General features: G+C 40.9%; 1 protein-coding gene across 2 annotated transcripts; it reads right to left on the reverse strand.

The window, feature by feature from the left end:
• Positions 1-12479: 12479 nt before the first annotated feature.
• LOC104911967 (bone morphogenetic protein 7-like) lies at positions 12480-17262 on the reverse strand. Of its 2 annotated transcripts, XM_085229438.1 has the most exons (6): positions 16974-17262; positions 16757-16896; positions 15929-16045; positions 14560-14761; positions 13815-13820; positions 12480-12925 (listed from the first exon to the last, which is right to left on the reverse strand). In XM_085229438.1, the coding sequence occupies exons 1-6, from the start codon at positions 17260-17262 to the stop codon at positions 12480-12482; spliced, it is 1200 nt and encodes a 399-aa protein (XP_085085564.1). The 2 variants fall into 2 exon arrangements, with proteins under 2 accessions (XP_085085564.1, XP_031410437.2); XM_031554577.2 differs by lacking the exon at positions 13815-13820.
• Positions 17263-21579: the final 4317 nt, after the last annotated feature.

Raw genomic sequence — 21579 nt, forward strand, 5'->3', positions numbered from 1 at the left:
TTATGATATTAAAGGGGGAATATAATGATATTTTGGTTATTAAATGCGTGTAATTAATTTATGCACCACTGAAAATAAAGTTGGTATTATGACCCACTCAAGATGCATCAGAAGATGTAAGTCAGACAACTGTTGATAAGTTCTGGTGTCTATGTTTCGTCTAGACTGCTGATTTTATTTTGGAACAATTGCTTCTCCGGCAGACTACACAAATTTAATATTTCATAAACATTGTAATGTTCTGTACAGGAAGGGCGAGCAAATCTACACAGGCTCTTTTAGATCTGATGGGAGTTTGAAGATGTAGCACGTTCATACCAGAGCAAAGAAGATACAGATGATACAGGTGCAGAAATAGAAAGAGATTTTAGAGAGACAATGTCTTTGGAAAGTTATTCTGAATATGTGATCTCATTAAATAAATACTAATAAGCTTTAGAAATATCACCTGCTCTATCTGCCTTTCACACTAGATGTAGCTGCAGAAATTCCCCTAATGTATATTCAAGCTGTAATAATGTTTTAGTATTGTATCATTTTAGCAAAGCAAGGCAAAATCAGAGATCCAAACATCATCTTATCCATTCACCTAGAATTTTCTCATACTGGTGAAAGATTTAGAAAGCTACAGACATGCATGTTTATATATAAATATGTTTATATGTATACACATACACAGAGGCTTTTAAGGAAATTGCTGTTTGACAGCAAACATTATTGACTTACCATCCAGGCAAGTCTCTGAACAGCAACGTATACCATGAATCGAGTTGGCTTTTACAGCACCATGCAAGAACAATGTTCTGAATCCGAATGCACTCCTTAAAAAAGCCACATACACTTTAGGTCAATTAACCTTAAAAAGAAAAACATAACCCAGAGGTACTTGTCTGTATCTTCCCTACCAGCATCTGCATCCTGAATTTTAAAATCCACACAGGGTCGGTACCGTGGGATCCCTTTGCGTGGAGACAGATGTGCCTTATCCTTTCTTCTCTCTGGCGTTGGAGAGAGAGTGAAAGTGTTTTATCTTAAGAACCCTTAATAAAATAATAATAACTTCATTATGGCACTCTAAGGCCTCACTCTAGTCAGGGGTCTGCATCGCTCTTTTGGCTCCAAGACTCACTTTCTCCAGCAGTTTGAACCTTTCAAGTTCAGCGTATTACGGGGGGCATAGAGGGTGAAATGGAGGAGGGGGAAGTGCTCCAAATCGCTGCTTTTTGAATAGAAGCGGTATGACCGCGAAATGGTTGGCTCAACTTTCTCCCAAGGAGTAGCAGCTGCAAAACAAGCAGATAACTAAGTAATATATAATCCCCCAATCCTCGCCAGTTTGGTGTCTGTTTAATTTTAATGCGCGAGACGTGGGGTTGACATAATTAAAAGTTAAAGCTAGGGAGTCTTGCGTGCTGTCCTCCGGCGAACCGAACCCAGGGGCGCGCTTCAGCACCACGGAGAGCTCCGCATCCCTCCCGGCATTGCCCGGCTAGGCGCTTCCGGCGCGTCGTGCCGGGAGAAGCGCGGGGTCACTCCTTTCCCCGTAAGCAAGTCTGCTGTCAGCGCTGTTCCTACGTCTCTCCGTGCCTTCCTTTTACAGATGCTTGCCTGCGAAGTTGGGACTCCCGGAAAATGATGAGGAAATTGCGACGGGTCATGGGATGGCATTTCTCCTGTACCTCCTCTCGTCTGGTACAGAAGTCCAGCATTAAAAACAATCTGAAGCATGAAATAACATACAGAGTTGAGTTATTTCAGCAAAAAATCCCTTTCTGTGCAAAGCTGTTAAAGTCTGTCACACACATTCACACTTACTATCATCATCATCCTTATGGACAATATCAGATAACGAGTCTGCAAATAAAAGTCCAAGTAATACAAATAAATACAATACAATTCAGAACAGACATTTTGCTGATTCCATCTGTCTTAAAGCAAGACTGTTTCCATGCTGCACAGACAAACACATCTCTTCTAATTTTTCTACTGTGATGGTAAAACCTTGGACTGAACTGACAAGTAACGTAACTGAATTGACATCTACCTTGAGAGACCTCAGCTTTGAGAGGATCATTTGTAAAACTCAAGAAAGTCTGACTGAATCAGAGTTGATGAAGTGGCTCTCTTGTCTTTTCATGTCCAAACACCTCCTTTCCCATGATTCTCAATACCTGACCACAAAAAAAAGACTAGCAGCTAAAAGGTTATTTTACCCTAATTCATGTGCAGTAAAATGTATTTTCCAATTAACCAAATTTGCCGATTTGTCCCGCTTGGACACTCTTATAATTTATAATGTAAAAGTGTTCTTTCTTTATCTAAAGACCAAGGTGACTGCTTTTAATTTTCTGTAACCTCTTTACACTTGATGTTCACCAGACTCATAATGTTAATTGGCTTCATATACGGATCATCAGTTTAATGAAGGAATAAATCCTATGTTGCTTTATGTCCCTCTGTTTTAACAATGATTGCTTTAATGAAGAATGTGACGTGTTCGAAATCTAAGCTGCAGGAGACATTAGAGGGTTTTTTTTGTTGTTGTTGTTATTTTTTAAAAAACTATGACTGGAATCCCTATTTAAAGTTAAAACTATGAGATTTCCATGTTTAAAATGGTTTTATTTAGATCATTTTTCATAGAAAATACTGACACATTCTTCAGCAAAGAACTTTTTCTTTCTAATTATGAGTACAGACTGAGTAACACAATTTTGCAGTATAAACATCCCAATTAGGTTATTAAAATATCTCTGAGCTGATTTTATACCACTGCAGTTTTAATTCGGAGTTTTACTTAAACTCCTACTGAGTTCAAAAGGAGTTATGTTTGCCTAAATAAGGAGCATTTGTATATAACAGATATTTCCCTTCATCAGCCTACTCTGTTTTCACTGATCCTATGTGGTGAAGAAAAGTATAGGGGAGAAAGAATTGTCAGTTCACACACAAAAGCTCTGCATTGCTGTAATCTATTTCTCCCCATGGGGATTTTAGGATTTCGGGAGCAAGGGTAAAATGTAATGAAACATGGGCTCACAGAGCTAGGTGACTGCAAATCAGAGCATCAATTAGGCCAAGCTGGAAAGCAGCAATTACACCAAACTGTGTGCGTTGGTTATACTAGCTACAGCAGGTTTAAAACAAAAGGCAAATGCATTTTTGTAATTCAACTGTTATGTTCCTTGTCCCACTTACAATGAAGTAAGCTTTTTTTCTTCTTCATTTATTCTCTAATGAGAAGTGCCTATAATGTATTTATTTTTTCTTATTTGGAAGCTGCTGCCTGCACTGAAATTACATGATCCTTATATATAAGAGCATGTAATACAGAAGAGGAAATTCTCTAATCAAAGCCTGTGCAGTGACTAGGCGATCAGTGGACTTGGACAGAAATTTCAGGAAGTAGCAGAGGAAGTGGATCAGAGGGGAAGGATATTGGCTGAAATTCCTTACCACTGAGAAGTTATTCAAGTGTGCCAGGCCAGATACCACAGCATCTTTTGTCTCCACAGGTACCACACTCATTCAACGCAGATCACAACCACCTTAAACACCTTCTCTCAACTCTGCCTCTTCCATACTGTGACCATGTCTGAGAGAACTTTGTACTGCCTTTCAAAGATGCACAGAACTGTAACCCATAGCCAGCACTGTATGAACATGCAGATGACAGCCCATAAACCACACTTGGCCTTCCCATTCCATGGAAAATAAGATACCCTATGGCACCCATAGAAGCACAGGACAGTTGTCTGCCAGGAGGCTACTCCAAGGGCAACATTTCTCTACATGGGGCTGCACTTTCACAGAGCCTGTGTTCGTTCCCTGCACTTGTTACCATTTGAAATGACTCATTTCAGGCCAGAACTATGCCAGGATTTGTTGATGCATAATAACACTGATTTTCAGGGGGACTTTATGTTGTATTTGGGTTTTGTTGGTTTTATTATTATTTTTGAAGTGAAGATGTCAGTGCTCTTTCCCACTAAAATGAGTCTTCCAAACAGGATTTGTGAGAAGACACTTCCAAGGGAGTAGCTATGAGAGTGAGAAAAATTAGTAGCATTACTTGGAGGTAGGAAAATTAGGCACAGAAAAGCTGACAATTTCCTCAAGCTGTCTATAATGAACAACTACAGCAGAAGAGAGCAGTGGACCTAGAGTAGATAAGCCAATATCTTAATCATTTGACTTTATCTTCATATATATATATCTAGAAACTCCTGCTCTAATTTGCCAGAATCTATCGTTTTTTGAAAATATTACAGATTTTACATAAATATGAGTGACACAATTATTGATACTGCATACCTTGGTCAAAGGTGGAGAAATGACTTCCTACTGTCCATAAAGCACACAGACTGCATAGAAGATAGAAAGCTGTAGAAAGCTAAAGTTAAAAACTGAAAGACATATTATAACTCAGATTTAAGTTTTCACTCTATTTGTGTGGCCCTTATTTTACCATAGACTTGACAGTTTATTTGGAGTTTCCCAGAAGCTTGGAAGGAACTGGCCCTTGAAATATATATCACTAATAGAATTGTTTAATCTGCTTTGTTTTAAAGGAGCATATTTAGAAACAAGAATATAATATTCTCAGGTAGATCTGTCTAAGTCTAGGCTCCTTATCCACATTGAGCTGTAAAAGAATGACATGATTTTCAAAGATGCTGACTATTGCCAAGAAATTATACGTGACTTCAGAAACCCTGAAAATGGCTCACTGTTTGCAGAGATGTGGGGTCTCTACTTCTACATCACATCTTGTGTGAACAAGGCAAGGTAATTTGATTTCTGGCAGAATAACCTGGCCCTGGATCTCCACTTGAGTATGGAGATTGTCTAACACTATGTTAATGGTGCTTAGATAGGTATTTTGATGCTGTTGTGGACTTTTCATCAGATGGGATAAAACCAAAACTTTTTCTCATTGCCAACAAGATAAACCCTTTTGCTTATTCAGAAATAGCACAAGGGCAGCATTAAATTTTCTTTTCCCCCTTTTTCTTCTTCTTTTGATGTGTAACATTTTATATGTAGCATCCCCTCAGTGTTTTTGCTTATACTTCTAAGCATTCTTAAGTTCAAGCCAATTTCATTCGTGCTCTGTCTTTTAGTATTTGATTTGATGGGAAACTGGAACTATGCTTTTCTCTATTCAAATCCCTCTGGAGATATTTCCAAGATCTGGATGCTCTGCACTAGAGTATTTCTAATGAAAGGCATTGCTGAAACAACACTGATAATGGTGTTCACTGATGTTCAGAGATTTGTTGATTTAGAGAATGAGATAGAACCATTTAAACAAGCTGAATATTACATGAATGAAGGAAAGGAGGAAATCATAATTCATTCTTTGAGCTAAAGAATAAGGCAGTGCAGGGCCATGCAAAATTTAGAAGCCAGATTTGCAGAGCTTTCTAAAAGAAATTCAACTGGAAAAACTATCCATGCCACCTTTCAACTCTAGTTTTATTAACCTTATCTTTCTCATAAACCACAACCACCAAATCCTCTCTTTATAACTTCCTGTGTCTTCTGTTCCTATTTCTTACCTTAAAATTCAGGTCCTATCACTGTTTCAGGCACTTCATAGCATTTGGTCGTCAGAAGAAGTAAGTTTGAAATGCTTCAGACCGGGCTTCGAACAGGAACAGGTTATCACAGGTTTTGGTACTGGTGAGGTTGCTTACTTAACAGTAGAAGATGCATAAACTAATTTCTAGGCTTATTTATGATGAGATAGCTCAAAGAAGTTGAGCAAAAACATGCCAATCTCATGGCACTGAGTGGTGAAAAAGGAAAGGTTGGATTGCCTTGACGAGCATGGAGCTCTGAAACACTGATGGACTTCTTGAACCTAAGGTTGGTCTTGCTCAAGAAACAAGAGATAATTGCATGAGCCGTCATCTGAGAAACAGCAGGAGAAATGGAAAGGCCATAGTTCTGCTGTTAATTAGTTTTCTTATACTTGGCTGAGTAGGAGCAGAGAACTGTTGGCATCCTCTAGAATTTATCTAGAGTTTGCAATGTCCAAAGACATCAATTACTTATTTATTTTAATTTTAATCTGTTTTTTCAGCCTGTCCTTGGACAAATATTTATATTTTCAAACTTCACTTCTACATTGGATTTCAGTTTCAGTTTCAAATCTTAGAATGCAAATTTCTTTCAAACCAGATCAAGAAGAAGCTTGGTCAGAACATTTTACTTATTTCCCTCTATAAAGATTAAATGTTGATCTGTGAACAATGAAGCTGTTTGCAGGAGAAGGAAAAAAGGAAGAAAGGAAGAAAACCACATCCTTTGGACATTTTGTTCAAAAAATAGTAAAACTTTTGAAATTATTCACTAAGAAGAACCAGAGGGGAACTTTGATGGCTGCAGACCATACGCAAAGAATCAGTGGCTGCAGCATCCTCCAGGGGATGGAGCTGGTGGGCAACTGAAAATGGCAACTACGTGCAGCATATGACTCCCATCCACACAGCAGTGCGGGGCTCCTGAAGGTCTCAAAACAATTTGGAAACTTCACTTGGTGACTGCAAGGGTGGTATCGGCTGAGAGTTAGACTTGTGGTTCAGCTCTAAGACTATCAGATTGCAAAATTAGGGCTGAAAATGCAGCACCTCTCAAAATGTACCCCCGTGAGTTAGAAAGATTGCAATAATAATTGTTTAGTGATATTTGGAAACAAGATATTATTGTTTTCTGGGTGAAAGGACCCTAGGAGTCTTCAAGAAATCTCCAAAGCAATATGTATGTGTTAGTTATTTGCTGATGTATTTTCCATCAGAAAACTAGATAACAATATATTGCATAATTGAACAATACTTTATGAAAATAAACTAACTACTTTGATTTCATGATCCAGGCAATTATCAAGCCAACCTGTTTGAAATCTCCACTGTAATACATAAATGTAAATAGGTTCACTCAGGAACAGTGGGTTTCTACAGAGTCTAGAGAATTTAGGAAAGATTCTGCATTGCCACAGCCTTAAAATAAATGTGAAGTTTTGATATATATATATTTTTAACAAGTATTAAAAAATATATTAAAAAAAATGAAGAAGGAGAAGAAGAAGAAAAAGAAAAGCTCTGTCAAAGCCCAGTGCTAATACTAAATACCACATTTTGGAAATGTAAAGTTATTTACATGGTAAAAATACAAGTACCATGTGGAGTTCAACAAATACTAAGTCTTCCTCTTCAGAGAGAACAGCTGATTCCTTTCAAGCCAAGTGGATGATGCAAAACAGAATCTATGCTGACCTGCAACCACTGATACTGGCTTTATGCTGCCTGATAACTCTGTTTAACCTGATAGCTCAACGTTAACTAAGCAAGATTTTTGAGAGCAGATCTGAACCACTATACTGGGACTTACGCTACAGCACTGCTTTTTGTCACGTGGTCTGGATTTACAGCATCACCAAATCACAGTTTCAGTTAAAGGTCAATTGTTTCTCAGAAACAGGTCATTTTCCCACTTACAGGCAAAACTCAGTTTTTGTTTACCAGAATGAAAACAGGCTGTAATCTAGCTCTGAATTAGGGCAGTTAGTATCTGCGTGAATTCTATAACTGCACATATCCACACGACAACAAGAAGTTAGCAGTCTCTCTTATTCTCTGAATGGCTTCTAGCAATGAATCCAGTAGGGAGGAAGAAAACATGCAATTAGCTGTAAGGCACAATTGTCTCATTCACCACAGATCAGTTCACACCTACTAACTGCTCTCCTTGAAGGTGAGCTATACCGAGCACCAGAAGGAAAAAGTGGCCGAGGTGTGACATATTTGTGTATGAGGCCATTGAAATGCATTCCCTGGATGTGGCGACGTTCACAGCTTAGCCTGGAGCACCCACCTCAGTTGCAAATAAGTAGTCCTTTGAGAAGCAGTCTGGGACGAAGCAGAAGGAAGGCAAACAAGAATACATATGCCCGTGGTTGTGTGTAAGAGTCCACATGTAAAACACTCGTGTATCTTTACAAATGAAAGTAGATGCAATCTTAAAGGATGGGAAGCGATCTGAAAGGTCAAAGCCCAGGAACCCAGCTCCTCTCCTTACAGGAGGGAAGCTCCCTGGCTCTGAACCAAATGCTATCTTCCACAGATCTTTTCAGTAAAGCACATGAATGCCACTCTTCTTACAAGAGAATGACCCCATTGTGCACACCCCAGGCGAAGTAGAGACAAATCAGAGCATTCCTAACAGGATGCAGAGCAGAGGCCTTCCAACTGCTTACAGCACCGCTGTGCTCCAGCTTCTTTGGGCCAGGAACATTTCAGTTATCATAGAATTACAGATCATTACATTGGAAAAGACCACTAAGATCATGTTGTCCAATCATCAACACATACCCAGCATGCCCACTAATCATGCACTTCAGTGCCACATCTATATGGTTCTTGAGCACCTCCAGGGACAGTGACACCACCACCACCTCCCTGGGCAGCCTGTGCCAGTATATCACCAGTCTTTCTGAGAAGAAATTTTTCCTAATATCTAGCCTGAACCTCCCTTGGTGTAACCTAAGGCCATTACCTATTGTTCTATCTGATCCCCCTTGCTATAACCTCTTCTCCCTCAAAGGGAATCATCCCCAACCTGTTCCTCCCTGCCAATCCCTTCTGCCTCACCAGTCACCAAACATTCCCAGCACACTTCCCATGCTTCAGTGCCAAGAAGCTACTTTCTCTACATCTCATGACAGAAGCACCTCAGTAACTCTTTGTAAGACAAATGATTCTACAAATGGGAGACAACAGAAACTCATCTCTCATGGGTCTGTGTTCTCCCTACAGCATACCCAGAGCCCACTAATATCCTGCTGCAGAGGTAACTGGGCCAGGCTTGGTGCTCTCCCACCACACAATAGCCAACATGATGTGACTGCATGCACCTCACTTACCTGAGCCTCTTTAGTTCCAAATCCAGACCATCCTCTGTGGAATCCTCAGTGTTTATCACAGGGTGATTTGCTGCCATTCATGCTCTTTCCTAGTGTTTTGCAATGTAATACAAAATAACAATCCCATCTTGTGCCACCAGTTGTTTTCTAGACTATCCATTCTGAAGTCTGCCTATATTCCTTTCAAAACCATAGCTGTTGCTTTTTGGCATCCCATCTAAATGTGCCGTGTTCAGATAAAACCAAAGTTCCAAATTGTAGCATTCCTTATTCTGGAATTCTTATTTATTTCAATAAACAAATAGCAAGAAAATGCACCTTTATTAAATATATTTTTATATATATATATAAAACAGGAGCATACTTATGCTTAATTGTTATTCTAATTACAAGTTCTGGTGCAGTGTAAATTTTTTCCCTTGGCATTATTATGAACCTCATTTCCTTACAAAGTCCAGGATAAACAATTCCAATATATTTTCTTTTAATTATCAGGGTTTAATGGGGCATAATGAGACTATGTTGAGTGGCGCAGAAAAAAATAATAATTTAATGTGTGCAAAACTACAGAGTGCTCCTAGCTTGACTGTGCATATTTCACCAATTTTGGTGCAGCACTGTGTTTACTAATATTCAGTATTACTTACTAAGTTTATCTGGTTTTCAAAGGAAAAATACTCTCTTTTTCCTGTCATCTAAAACAATAAGGTAGCTAAAAAAATAAATAAAAGGATAATTATCTGAGTTGCACAGTGAAAGATGCAGCTGATACACAGCTGATGGTTCTAGAACCATTCATCGTGCTACAGACAGAAGACTGGAGTATGTTGCATGCAGAAGTTGCCTCCACCAGTCTGTTCCAAAGGCAGTCCTTCTTCCAGTGTTAGTTGGCAATGAAAACTGCTGGCTTCAGTTCTTAGCATCCCTACTAAAACAAGCATAGACAACATCAGCTGAAATCACCTGTCTGGACTCTCACTAAACAAGGTGCGGTTCCTATGGACTTAAAATGCCACAAACATTTGTGTGATTAAAGGAAAATAATGCAAAACAGCAAGCCAGGCAATAAACCAGTAAAGTGATGTTATGATCCTTTTCTCTTTCCAAGCTCCTTTTGCCACTGGCTCTGAATCCAAATGGCTGCGAGTGGCTAATGCAGCAGTTAGCACCTGCCACCACACTTTCACTCCATCTTACCATGCTGACTATAAACTTCTTTTATTTTTATTTATTTATTTTGTTCATCCTACACAGAAATCTTACCTGGGAGGATTTAGGACATTTGTATAGGAATTCTGAACACATGGAAGTATGATTAGCATAGCAATCAGGGGTTGTTCTATAGAAAAGATGAACACATTTGTTCTGTCACATTGGGCACATACTGCAGTTCTGAAACTTGAAGATGTGCTGGAGTACCTGTACTGAACAGGTTCATATATACACAGTTCTCCCTGTGGTCTACTGGATGGAAATACAGGAACCTCGTCACAACCTGTTTCCCCCTGCTTGGAGGAATAGAGCCTCGGCATCTACTCTGCTTGTCTGTTATATTCATTCATGGAGTCAGAGGCTTTGATTCATTGTCCATTGAAACTACTGTGAATGTCCGCTCTTTTGGCAAAGTATTTGAATCATAACTTTGGGAAGGTAGCTCAAATACAGCACAGAAAGAAAACAGTAATGTTACATTACATACATTTATTTCCTAAGTCGTGTTTTTATTACAGATTAAATTAATATACTTGAAGCCTTTGAGTTTTAAATAAAATACATTTCTTAATTACAGACATTGGTATTTACAGAAAAAAAAAATGTACATAAATATTTTTCCTGTATTTTTTTTTAATTTTTTTAAAAATAAATCTCATTGGAGTAAAAATTCAAAATTCTTCATGCTTCTACCGATGGGAGATGTCAAGTTTTGTGATATGTCAGCCTCCTTCAAGGATTAATGGAGATAAGAAATGTAAATAGGCAGAAGTTACAACTCAGCAAGTTGATCAAGGAACTGCAATGGGATGGCTGCCCACATTAAGTTGTAGCAGGACTCAAAGACCTCAGGGGTCCCCCTCCTAGTGGGGGTCCCCTCCTATGGATCAAGAAAGAATGAAAGGGAACAATCAAGTACCTTCATCAAACCAGCCTTAGCTACAGGACCGGGTAGCAGCCAGCATGTTCTAACAGACAAAGTTTGGACTTTTTTTTCCCTTTCTGTCTAAATTATGGGAGCTGCAAACCAAGCTTATTGTACAGTCACTGTACAATCGGCTGACCCTTCGTCATAGAGGTGCAAGCACCGAGCCAGAAGCCAAGTTTGCTGTTGCCCAGATATGTATTGTCCTGTGTCCATCAGATTGCCTAGTAAGTCCCAGAGGGACTTGTAAGGTGGTCTCTGTATTTGGTAAAACTGCAGACAGAACAGGGGAAGAAGTGCATTACCATCTGCAGTTTATGTATTACTCAGAAGAGATCTCTGAGGTCAACTCTGGGCAAACACTTAGCCCCAAATCTCAGCTTAAAAATTTATATACCCATTGAATCACGTGCATTCAAAGCTGAATGAGGTAGTATTACTGAGACCAGCACCCCCATGCTGGATTAAGGCAGGATCCTGGGGTACAACAAGCACAGCATTGCTAGCTGGTTGAGGGGAGTGATTGCCCTGCTCTACACTGCATTGATGCAGCTTCACCTTGAGTACTGCATGAAGTTTTGACCATCACAGTACAAAAAGGCCACAGAACTATTAAAGAGTGTCCAAAGGAAGACTACAAAGATGATGAAGGGTCTAGAGGGAAAGACATTTGAAGAACAGATTAAGTCCCTCGGTTTGCTCAGCCAAGAGAAAAGCATAATGAGAGGAGACCTTATTGTGGCCTACAGCTTCCTACAGGGTGTGCTGAGGGGCAGTGCTGAGCTCCCCTCTCAGTGACAGGACCCATTGGAATGGCATAAAGCTGTGACAGGTGATGGTCAGGCTGAATATCAAGATTTTTTTTTTACCAAGAGCACAGTGTTCCAGGCATTGGAACAGGATCCTCGGGAAAGTGGTTGTGGCACTGAGTTGCTGGGGTTCATGAAATGTCCAGAAAATGCTCTCAGAAATAAGGTCTTATTTTTGGGTGGTTCTGTGTGGAGCCACAGGTTGGACTCAGTGATCATAATGGCTCCCTTCCATATCCTATGGGATAGCATGCCCGTTACTCCTTCAGATATTCAGAGCTTTAACATATGAAACAGGACCTTTGTTTGAGTGCACACTTAATGTGTTTGGAATCTTTTACATAACAAAATTCCTGTTCCTGATGGTTTCCTCTGGTTTACAGGCACAAAGCTTTCCATAGAGGTAAGCAGAGCCATTACAAAGCCATGGCTCTTTGAACACCTGCCTTAAACTCCTTTCCACACACCCATTGTGAGAGGATTTCAAACACAGGTGAGCTTCTGGTTCACCTGACCCATAATCCGAAATACCATTTACCTTTGGTATTTTCAATGGCAAGTAGGAAACTGAATCCAAGTGTATGCCATATGTGTACAAAAAGTCCAGTTAATGACAACCACACCTTGTTGCCACCATGTCTTTGTAATTTTTAAGCACCACATTCTCTTTGTCATCAAAGTAGAGGAGATTGAGGGACTTCAGTTCATCTGGAACACAGCAGGGCGTGCTGATATCCTGAGACAGTTTAAGTGTGTGGACTATGGACTGAACCGTGGCATGGTTTGTTGCATTTTGACTTTCCCCCAAGGGGAAAAGACAGGAGCCTCTGCAGTAAAATGCATTGTATCCACTTGGGTAAATAATCCATCCTGACCAGCCAATGGCATGGAAGTCAACATAGAGTTCTCTTCGATGACATGCTGTTACCTGGCTTTTGGAAGAAGGTGCTGCAGCAACTTGAGGTCTCCTGCTCTTGCTTTCTTTGCTGTTCTTGATTGTCAGTGTTTCACGAGGCACACGTAGCAAAGCATCATTTTTGGCCGAGTTCAGCTCTGGTTCAGGAAGGAAGCTGTGTGTTAATCTTTCTCAAAGTCATTTTTCCTTAAGTACAATAAGCTGCAAGAAAATCTGTTTCGAAAATGTACATCAAAGATTTCAAAGAACATTTTAAAATGACAGGACTATGAAAGCACTGGGAGAGGTGTGTACTCAATTGTCATTTCAGCTACTTCTCAAAATCTGCCAGGTCTGTTTCCCTATGTGGACTAAAAGGCCCCAGTTTAGCAGAAACATAAAAGCTTTACATTCTGCAAACTCCAGGGGCCCTTTTCAGGGATAACTATGGTCAGAATGGTTTTAATGACCTTTGTATGGCTACTCCTACATCAGACCTGCTGTGAAGTGCTAACAAAGGGTGGAGACCACAGTCTTTTCTTCTCTCCAGTATTCTCCTCTCAACAACTCTACCCATATGCTTGAAAATAGAGTGCTTTCCTGAAAAGTTGTCGTTTTGAAAAAAAAAAAAAAAAAAGATTAAGTTTTGGATTTGAAAATATTATGACTAGGTTTAAGGAAGTCAGCTAAAGAATGAAGCTACTGACAATCCCTTTACTTTCTTAATGTACAACCTAAGAACTCATGATAAATATTAATGATGACCTCGAGATCCATGAACACAGGCTGAAAGCCACTGGTATGCAGGCTGCTAGAAGAAAAATTTCTGCAGATTGTTCTTCTGCCCACAAGCAACAGGTCGATCTTAGAAATAGGAATTAGTTCCCTGATTCTGGCACAGTATCACATACAAAAGTTGATATTGATTAAATTGGGATGTAGGATTTCACTACAGTAATTTTCTGTTTATAACAAAAAAAAATGAACAGGCCTGTTTCTGGTTGTTTTTTTAAACTGTTTGGTTTTGATTTGTATCAGTTTTATCACCTGGTTCTTAATTATTCTGATGTACAAATGCAATGATTTACCAAAAGACCCTCCAAGCCCAAACCATTACCTCTCCTCCTCCTTCCAGCTTTTGCTCTTTGCATTTATCTCAGGCTCTAAAATCCAGCCTTAGCTGATTTTACTGGAGGACCCGCGGGAGAGGTAAGGCGGTATTGTTTTGTAATTTAAGGGATAAAGGCGTTGTCTTTGATGAAAAAAAAAAGCCATTAGTAACAATGCTAATTAGTCACTGAGGTTAAATAGGTGTTTAAAAAACAAGCAAAGGACAGAGAAGTTAAAACTGCTTATCTAACAACTTCTTTTACTCTTCAAAACTGCACTTCATAACTACTCCCATTTGCTTTACCAGCACTTTCACAGTTTTCCAGGTCACTGAGTTTTTTCATCCTCAGGTGAAAAATTATATTTTCCATGCAAACATTACCACAAAGTAAATAATGATAATTTTAAAAAGGAAAGAAAACTTCCATCTCTCTATACAATGAAAATAAATAAATCTTCCCTTAGGCTTCATGAATATTTTCTCCAAACACAACTTCCTTGAGTAGAGGTGGCTGTAGATGCTGGGTGAGCTACAACCAAGAGCTATCAAGAAAACTCTGGTCAGTGACAAAGCAGAACTGCACCAGGCTCAACACTGCACTGGGATAAGGCATATGGGAGGCAGCAGAAGGGAACAGAATTTTTCATGTTCTAAAATACAGTTACTGTTGTGTGAACTTACTTGTAGAAGAGGGTACAAAGCTGGAAGACCTCCGTTTATTACTGTTGGTGAAGAGGACAAGGAGAGCATTTCTGCTCTCCTGCAAATTGCCCTGTCCCTTTGCAAATGCAACCAGGTTGTGTTCAATCCTATTGCTGAGTAAGTGTGTTGCAGTTATCAAAAAGCCATGGTTGGAGTTACTGCTTCCGACCCACTTGGAAACCTGGTAATGAAAATGAAACAAGAAAATATTGTTTCAATAATCTTTCCACTGCATTGTGATTAAGAATAATTTACATGAGGAAAACGGAACAGGCAACCAATATAGGACTATAAATACATATACAATCACAGAAGTGAGGTAACCGTAAAGACTGAATTGAGTTAAATATTTAAACCAATAATTCAACATTTTAAAATATCATATATGTTCCCCAAAGTTACATTTACACAAAGATAATTAATTTTTGGAGAATTTACTAGTGAATAATGAGCCTAAGAGTTAACATTAGCAATAAAATAAATCAACCCTGACTTTAGACAGAACCTTATTTTTCCTAGTAATCTTAATAACAGAATAATAAAAACTCTCCAGATTTTCCATACCATTAAGACTCATTTAAATCTAACGCAAATGTGGCATTTGAAGAAATTAGCTTATTTGAAGAAATCAGGTAAATTTACTTTCTCTAACTGTTCTAATTACAGTCTACCAAATAAGGTCAGGCCATTCTCAAGGAAGGCTATTATGGCACACGATGCAACTCAACCAATCATCCAAGCATATTGTTCAATCTGACCATAAAGCTCAAACAACTAAAAACACTGTCAGAGCAGAGTTAAGCCTCAGAAAGTGTTTGAAACCTCATTTGTATTTTTGCTAAGGAAAGGCATTCTGATATTGATATAATTGAAGGATATCTACAAAACAAATCTTCCAACCAGGAAATAGAGAATTCCACATACAAAGTGAAAATGAAAAACATTCTAATCATTACAAATTCCAGAAATACAACATTGAAGTACACTGCAGATCTCATCTACAAAAAAAAAAAAAAAAAAAAAAAAACACCAGACTAGAGTAAAATAGAAGAGGAATTAAAACATACTCATATCCCATAATCAATGATTTCTTTTTTGACAGTCTAAAGACAAGAGTGCTTCAATCACACTGCCACATTTAGCCTGACATCCCTCCTGCTGTCTAGGTTTGTCTTAGTTCTCTCATCAGAGAACTAAGAATGTATACTTTTGAGTGTAATGAGTAGGACCCCTGCTCTGTCCTTCAGTTTGAACTGACCACAGAACCCAGCAATAAGAGCAAGTTATCAGCTGAGAACTGCCATAACAGATATTTTAATCTAAAAACGACCAAGAGTTCCCTGCTTACCGTCTGCGTGACGTTGAATACTTCCCAGCCTTCTGAGTACAGAGACAACAATCTTGACGCAATGAGATTTTTTTTTTGTGGATTACTTCTACCGTCCAGGAGCTCATACACTTCCACCTTGAGGAGAGCAACACAACAGAACAGTGAGAAATGACAGCCATTGTTCTTCCAGCAAAATGGGGAGGATCAAGTTTTTCCACATCTTAAATGGAAAGCTGCTCCAACTGACTCTAAAAGCTGTTTACAGCGAGTTCAACAGCAAAATGAGTATTCGCAGATGTGTTTGAGAAGTTCATTGCAAGGGAGCTGGACTAGAAAACCTTTAAGAGTCCCTTCCAACTCAAACGATTCTCTGATCCTATGAGTTCAGAGGCAGGATAAGCTTTTATCCTGTATAATACTTTGATACTATCAGAGTTCTCCAGTACACTGTATCTTTGCCCTCGAGTTTGCAAAATGTCCAACTCTGCCTTTGCTACAAGATACAGTCAGTGCCAGGGAGCGACTCCCATACTGCCATCATTACTTTGAGAGTGAATCAAACAGTCAAATTTGCATCTGAATATCAAAAATATCAAAAAGCGGAGAAGTCCAGTGTGGGCCTGGAGAGAAGAGTACCTCCAGGGATAGCATCCCACCAGCCAGCCCTGCATCCCTTCTCTGCATGCTGGAGGCTAGTGCCACTCTGCACCGAGGACGATAATGAAATAAAAATAAAGTAGGTTTACGTACTAAGTGGTTGCATTCTCTGTTCCTCTCTCATTTCCCTTCCGGATTATTAGCAATACCACAAGGAAGCACGTAACTGACGGTTCATTTCCCGCTTACCTTACAGAAGTGCTGCGGATCAGCTCTCCTGGCCACGCGCCTCCTCCTCAGCTTGAACACCCTCAGCTCGGCCTTCAGCACCTGCTCACCCCTCTCCATGGCGCTGACGTCGAAGAAGAAGCGGTCCTGCTCCACGGGAGCTGCGGGAGAGCAGCCTTTAGCCGCCGCTGCCCACGCCGCCCCGCCGCAGCGCTGCCCCCCGCCGCTCCCGGCTCACCTCGGTCCTCGAAGCTGCGCACCACGTCTCCCTCCAGCAGCCCGGGCGCACGGGTGATGCCGTTGGCGTCGGCCACTTTGTTGAAGAGATCCACCATGAACTGCGGCGGCTTTTTGCGGGGCAGGACGTCGGGGGGCAGCTCCTCGATATCGAACACCTCCCGCAGCCGCTGCAGCGCCGCCGCCTGCACCTCGTCCCGCGGCCCGGCGGTCAGGGGCAAGGCTCCGAGTTGCGCCAGCCCCAGCATCCAGGCCAGCCCCATCCACGGCCACAGCCGCCCGCTCGCCATAGCCGGAGCGCCGGCGCCCAGCCCTCACGCGGCGCCCGGCCTCGCGGCTCTGCGCGGCGCTCAGCTCCGACGGCCGCCGTGCCCCGGGGCTGTGTCACCGCGCCTCACCCGGGCCATTAAAGCTCTGTCAATGCTCAATGGGGCTCGCGAACATCTGAGCGCTCTGCGGGGAGCGCGGCCTCTCCCCCTCCCCGCTCGGACCGGGCTGCCACCCGCGCTTAAATGAGGGTGAGCCTCTGTAACTTGCAGTTCTCCACCCACAGCCCTCGGTACGACGGAGGGCTCAGCAGAGCCGAGTATACTGGCCTGAGCGCTACGCTGGCTGGGGACGTGACTTCTGCTCTCGCAGAGCAGCGGGAGGAGTTGCACTCGATGATCCTTATGAGTCCCTTCCAACTCGGGATATCCTATGATTCTCAAAGCAGCCAAGCTTCAGCACAATTAGGCATGGAAGGTTACATGCATAATAATACCCAAGCTAAACTCAGCTTTCAATAATTTTTTCTCCACCCCCCAACATAAACCAGCCAACCATGAAATCTTGAGGCATCGTACCCACCAGCCCTTTTCAAGGAGTCTGTCGACTTAAAAGGAGCAATTTTATATTGCCAACGGTTTACGCTGACTCTCCAGGCAAAGAAGGAAAGCGGGTTATGGGATAGATAGACATGTCCCATCTGCTTAGGCACACTATCTAGGATAAGAGCACCGGCATATGGGCCGCTGGAGAAAGAGGTGGTGACAGAGAGGCTGTAGCTGTGTTAATTGCGCTCTTCAGCCACTCCTAAATTAGCCTTTTAAAGGAAAAAAATAGAACAGGGATCATTCAAGCAGCTCTGCTATATTCACCTTTTGCTGATCTCAGCTGAAATATAGGATCATATAATCATTAAGGTTGGAAAAGACCTCTAAGGTGATCTACTCCAACTGTCCACCTACCACAAATACTCCCCATTAAACCATGTCCCTCAGTATCACGTCTACATTTTTCTTGAATGCCTCCAGGGACTGTGACTCCACCACCTCCCTGGGCAGCACATTCCAGTGCCCAACCACTCTTTCAGTGAAGTTTTTCCCAGTATCCAACCTGCAGCTCCCCTGGCACATCTCAAGACAATTACCTTTCATTCTATTGCTGCTACCTGGGAGAAGAGGCTGACTCTCTTTCCAGGCAGTTGTGGAGAGCAAGGAGGTCTCCCCTGAGCTGCTGCTTCTTTGAACTGAAGAATTCCAGTTTCCTCAGCCACACCCTGTAAGACCTGTGCTCTAGATCCTTCACAGCTTTGTTGCCCTTCTCTGAATACGTTCCAGGGCCCTAAGTCTCTTAGCAGTGTGGCTCTTCAGTTTCAGACTCCCTCCTACTATCACAGCCTTCAGCTGTCACTGTAGCCAAATGTTTGGAGGAAAAAACAAAAACAACAACAACAACAACAAAAAAAAAAACGGTTGTTATTGCTATTTTGTTGATCCAGCCCACCACATGAGGTGCAGGGAACTAGTGTAGGAAAAGGAGAAGCAGTGATGGGTTAATCAGACCAGTTTAAAGAGCACTGTGGGTGCACCTAAAGCTGCAACCAACTTCAATCCTCAAAATTCTGTGGTCGTCTTCAAAGAGCTGTAGGTATCTCAGCTTACGGCTAACAGCATGATTGGTGGTAGAATGAATATTCATTGCAACTACCTGCCTGAGAGCATGGAAAAAGACTAGTAAGACATGAGAAATTGTCACAGGACTGTTTTTCAGTCATCCTAAAAGTTCACTTTCCGCTCTACTGCTTCTTTACATGCTCATCCTCACAAACCCTACCCTGCCCTTGGGCCTCTTCATTTACTCCTAGTATCCTCCCTAGGCATATACCTCCATTTCTGCTCCCCTGGTGCTGCTTCCAGACATTAATGCCTGGAAATGCATAGCCAGGGTTCCCAAACAACCTTAACTCTGCCCTAGAGGCAAAGATTTATGAAAAAATCCTCTCTGTTTAATATAAGCTGGGACCACAAACAATGAAATGCTTCAATCACAGTAGTGCAACTGCAGAAATTCTAGCCTACTGTTAGCCAAACATAACCCACTGAGTGCTGTGTTCTTTTATTTTCATATTTCTGATTAGACAAACAACATAATGAAAGCCTCACTTCTTATTCTTTCGTAAGAATGTATGACTCACCACTTATGTAAACCTTATACAGGAGTTGGTCATAGCTCCACTGATGATACTATATTCTAGTTCTCAATTAGTGCAAGGCTTCAACATCCCTGTTCTGTACCATAAAAATAGTGTGTTCTCTCCACTTACGTGTTACTAGCAGTGTGGCTTTGGGAGTCTAGGAAAAGCAGAGAATCTACAGGGAACTATGATATACAGCTAACAATTAGAATTAGAGGTGGATTCTCCAAAGAATTCAGCATTGGCATTGCTTCTCCTTCTCCCTTTCTTAAATGGGTGGATAAACAGCTTAGAGTGTCTGTAGAGCTCAAAACTTCCAGGCTTTCAGGAATAGATTATGAATAAGAACAGTGGGATTTATTTTGTGGCCTATCACCACCTCATCTTTGATCTCACAAAGCAATTAATATGGGGCAGCAACACTGAAACAGCATGGTTATCCCATTGTATCATTAATTGGCAGAGCAAAGTCTACTCATGAGCCTTTGCTGCATATTTTAAAGCCCTAACAAATTTGTTTTAAATGCATGTTCAGCCCTGCTGTTCAGAAACAAAGAGCTCAGCTCTGATTATACCTCTCTTTTCCTTTAATCTGTCAGTGTTTAATTTTAGCACAAACTCCTTGAAACTAGTGAACAGAGCAGGCTGGAATTTGCTTCTTTCTCAGAGGAGTGGCCTAACTCTTCTCTGTACACTTTCTGTCCAGGTTCCGTATTTTCTAGCTTGATTACTCAGTAATTTCCTCTTTCTGGATAAAAGAGTTGTTCTTGATTTCTGAGCACAGTGCGATGCACTGCAGTCTTCATGATGGCTTTTGCTGGCAGGGAGCAAAACAATAAAAAACCCAAAAGTGTTTCACTTGCTTCATAGCAGCTGCCTTAGAACCACTTTATAAAGAAAAGAGGATGAACCTTGCATGAGAGGGGTCAGGTTTCTTTCTGCTTCTAACATTAGAGGCAGCAAAAACAGAGTCACCATTGAAATCTAAGAATTATTAAGGCAGGCTTTACCCAATCTTAGCTAAAGGAACAGGACTGTACCACATCAGCAATACAATGTGAAGTAGGAATGTTGACATCACCCCAGAGCCTAGAATAGCAATCCCATGAGGGGTGGTTAGATGGAGAGAGCCACTGAGTTAGTAAGCGTACATTCAGCATTTAGCTTGAATGTTGGAACAGGGAAATTATAAATGGCCTTAAGTAGCAGAGAGGTTTTACCATTTATCTAATATATAAATATCTCTCCCAGGGGAGGGAAAACTCCCAAATGCAGACTAGCCAGCACATCCTGACTCCAAGGCATGTGCCCCATTCAAGTCCTTCAAAAACTGGACTGTCAGCGTTTTGTGTGATAGTTTTCTGCAAACTACAGTTGCTGAATTCATGATCTAGACAAGAAGATGCCATATTACCTTTGTTTTTCCAACTAGGATTCTTTGTACTCTGCAAGCATTTCCTGAAGTATTTCCAAAAAAAAAAAAAAAAAAGTGAAAGATTTCTTGCCTTTCCCCCTAAAGACTGAACCAGTCAGATGGCAGAAAAAGAAGGTAATAAAATATCTCATCCAAAGTCTCTGAGCAGTTTATAGCAAAATTCAGATCTCCCTGCTCCTACAAAACCAAACAAACAGATTATACCACATTTTAAATTGTCTCAGTGTCTACACTGCCTAACTTTATTCCTTGCCAATTTTTCCCGATGGTTAATTAATGGATTGGCCAAGTATTGATAAAATTTCTACAGGGTCTCTTAACATCTCATCTTTTCTCCAACTTAATCATCTAAGAAAGCACAGCCACAACTGGCACAAGATGAACTGCATCATGCTAGATCATTCTTTTCATTGAACCACTGATATCAACAGTCACTCCAAAAGTAACATCTGCTATTTATTTCCATGGAAACTACAACAGATACAATGAGTACAAAATCATTATTTGATAGTGATTCTCAGCTACAAAACCCTGTTTTTCAATATAGTCAGTGGTGATTAACTATACATTTTCACCAGTGCTGAACAAAAGCTTGCATGCCATGCTCATAAAAATCCGTACCAGGGGAGGAGACCAACTGTTTGGCAGCTGCTATGACAACGTTGTTACTAGGAAAATGTAGCCTATGTAATCCATCTTTCATTGGCTGGAACA

This window comes from Meleagris gallopavo, chromosome 8 (assembly GCF_905368555.1).
Source record: "Meleagris gallopavo chromosome 8, MGAL_WU_HG_1.1, whole genome shotgun sequence".
In the NCBI taxonomy this organism is placed as follows: domain Eukaryota; kingdom Metazoa; phylum Chordata; class Aves; order Galliformes; family Phasianidae; genus Meleagris; species Meleagris gallopavo.

Excerpts from the sequence above, each read along its gene's own strand:
- LOC104911967 (XM_085229438.1), bottom strand. The coding sequence starts at position 17,262 with ATGGCGAGCGGGCGGCTGTGGCCGTGGATGGGGCTGGCCTGGATGCTG. Across the intron at positions 16,046-16,756 it reads ATCCGCAGCACTTCTGTAAG|GTGGAAGTGTATGAGCTCCT; the intron begins GTAAGCGGGAAA and ends GCTCTCCTCAAG. Across the intron at positions 14,762-15,928 it reads TATTCAACGTCACGCAGACG|GTTTCCAAGTGGGTCGGAAG; the intron begins GTAAGCAGGGAA and ends TTTCATTACCAG.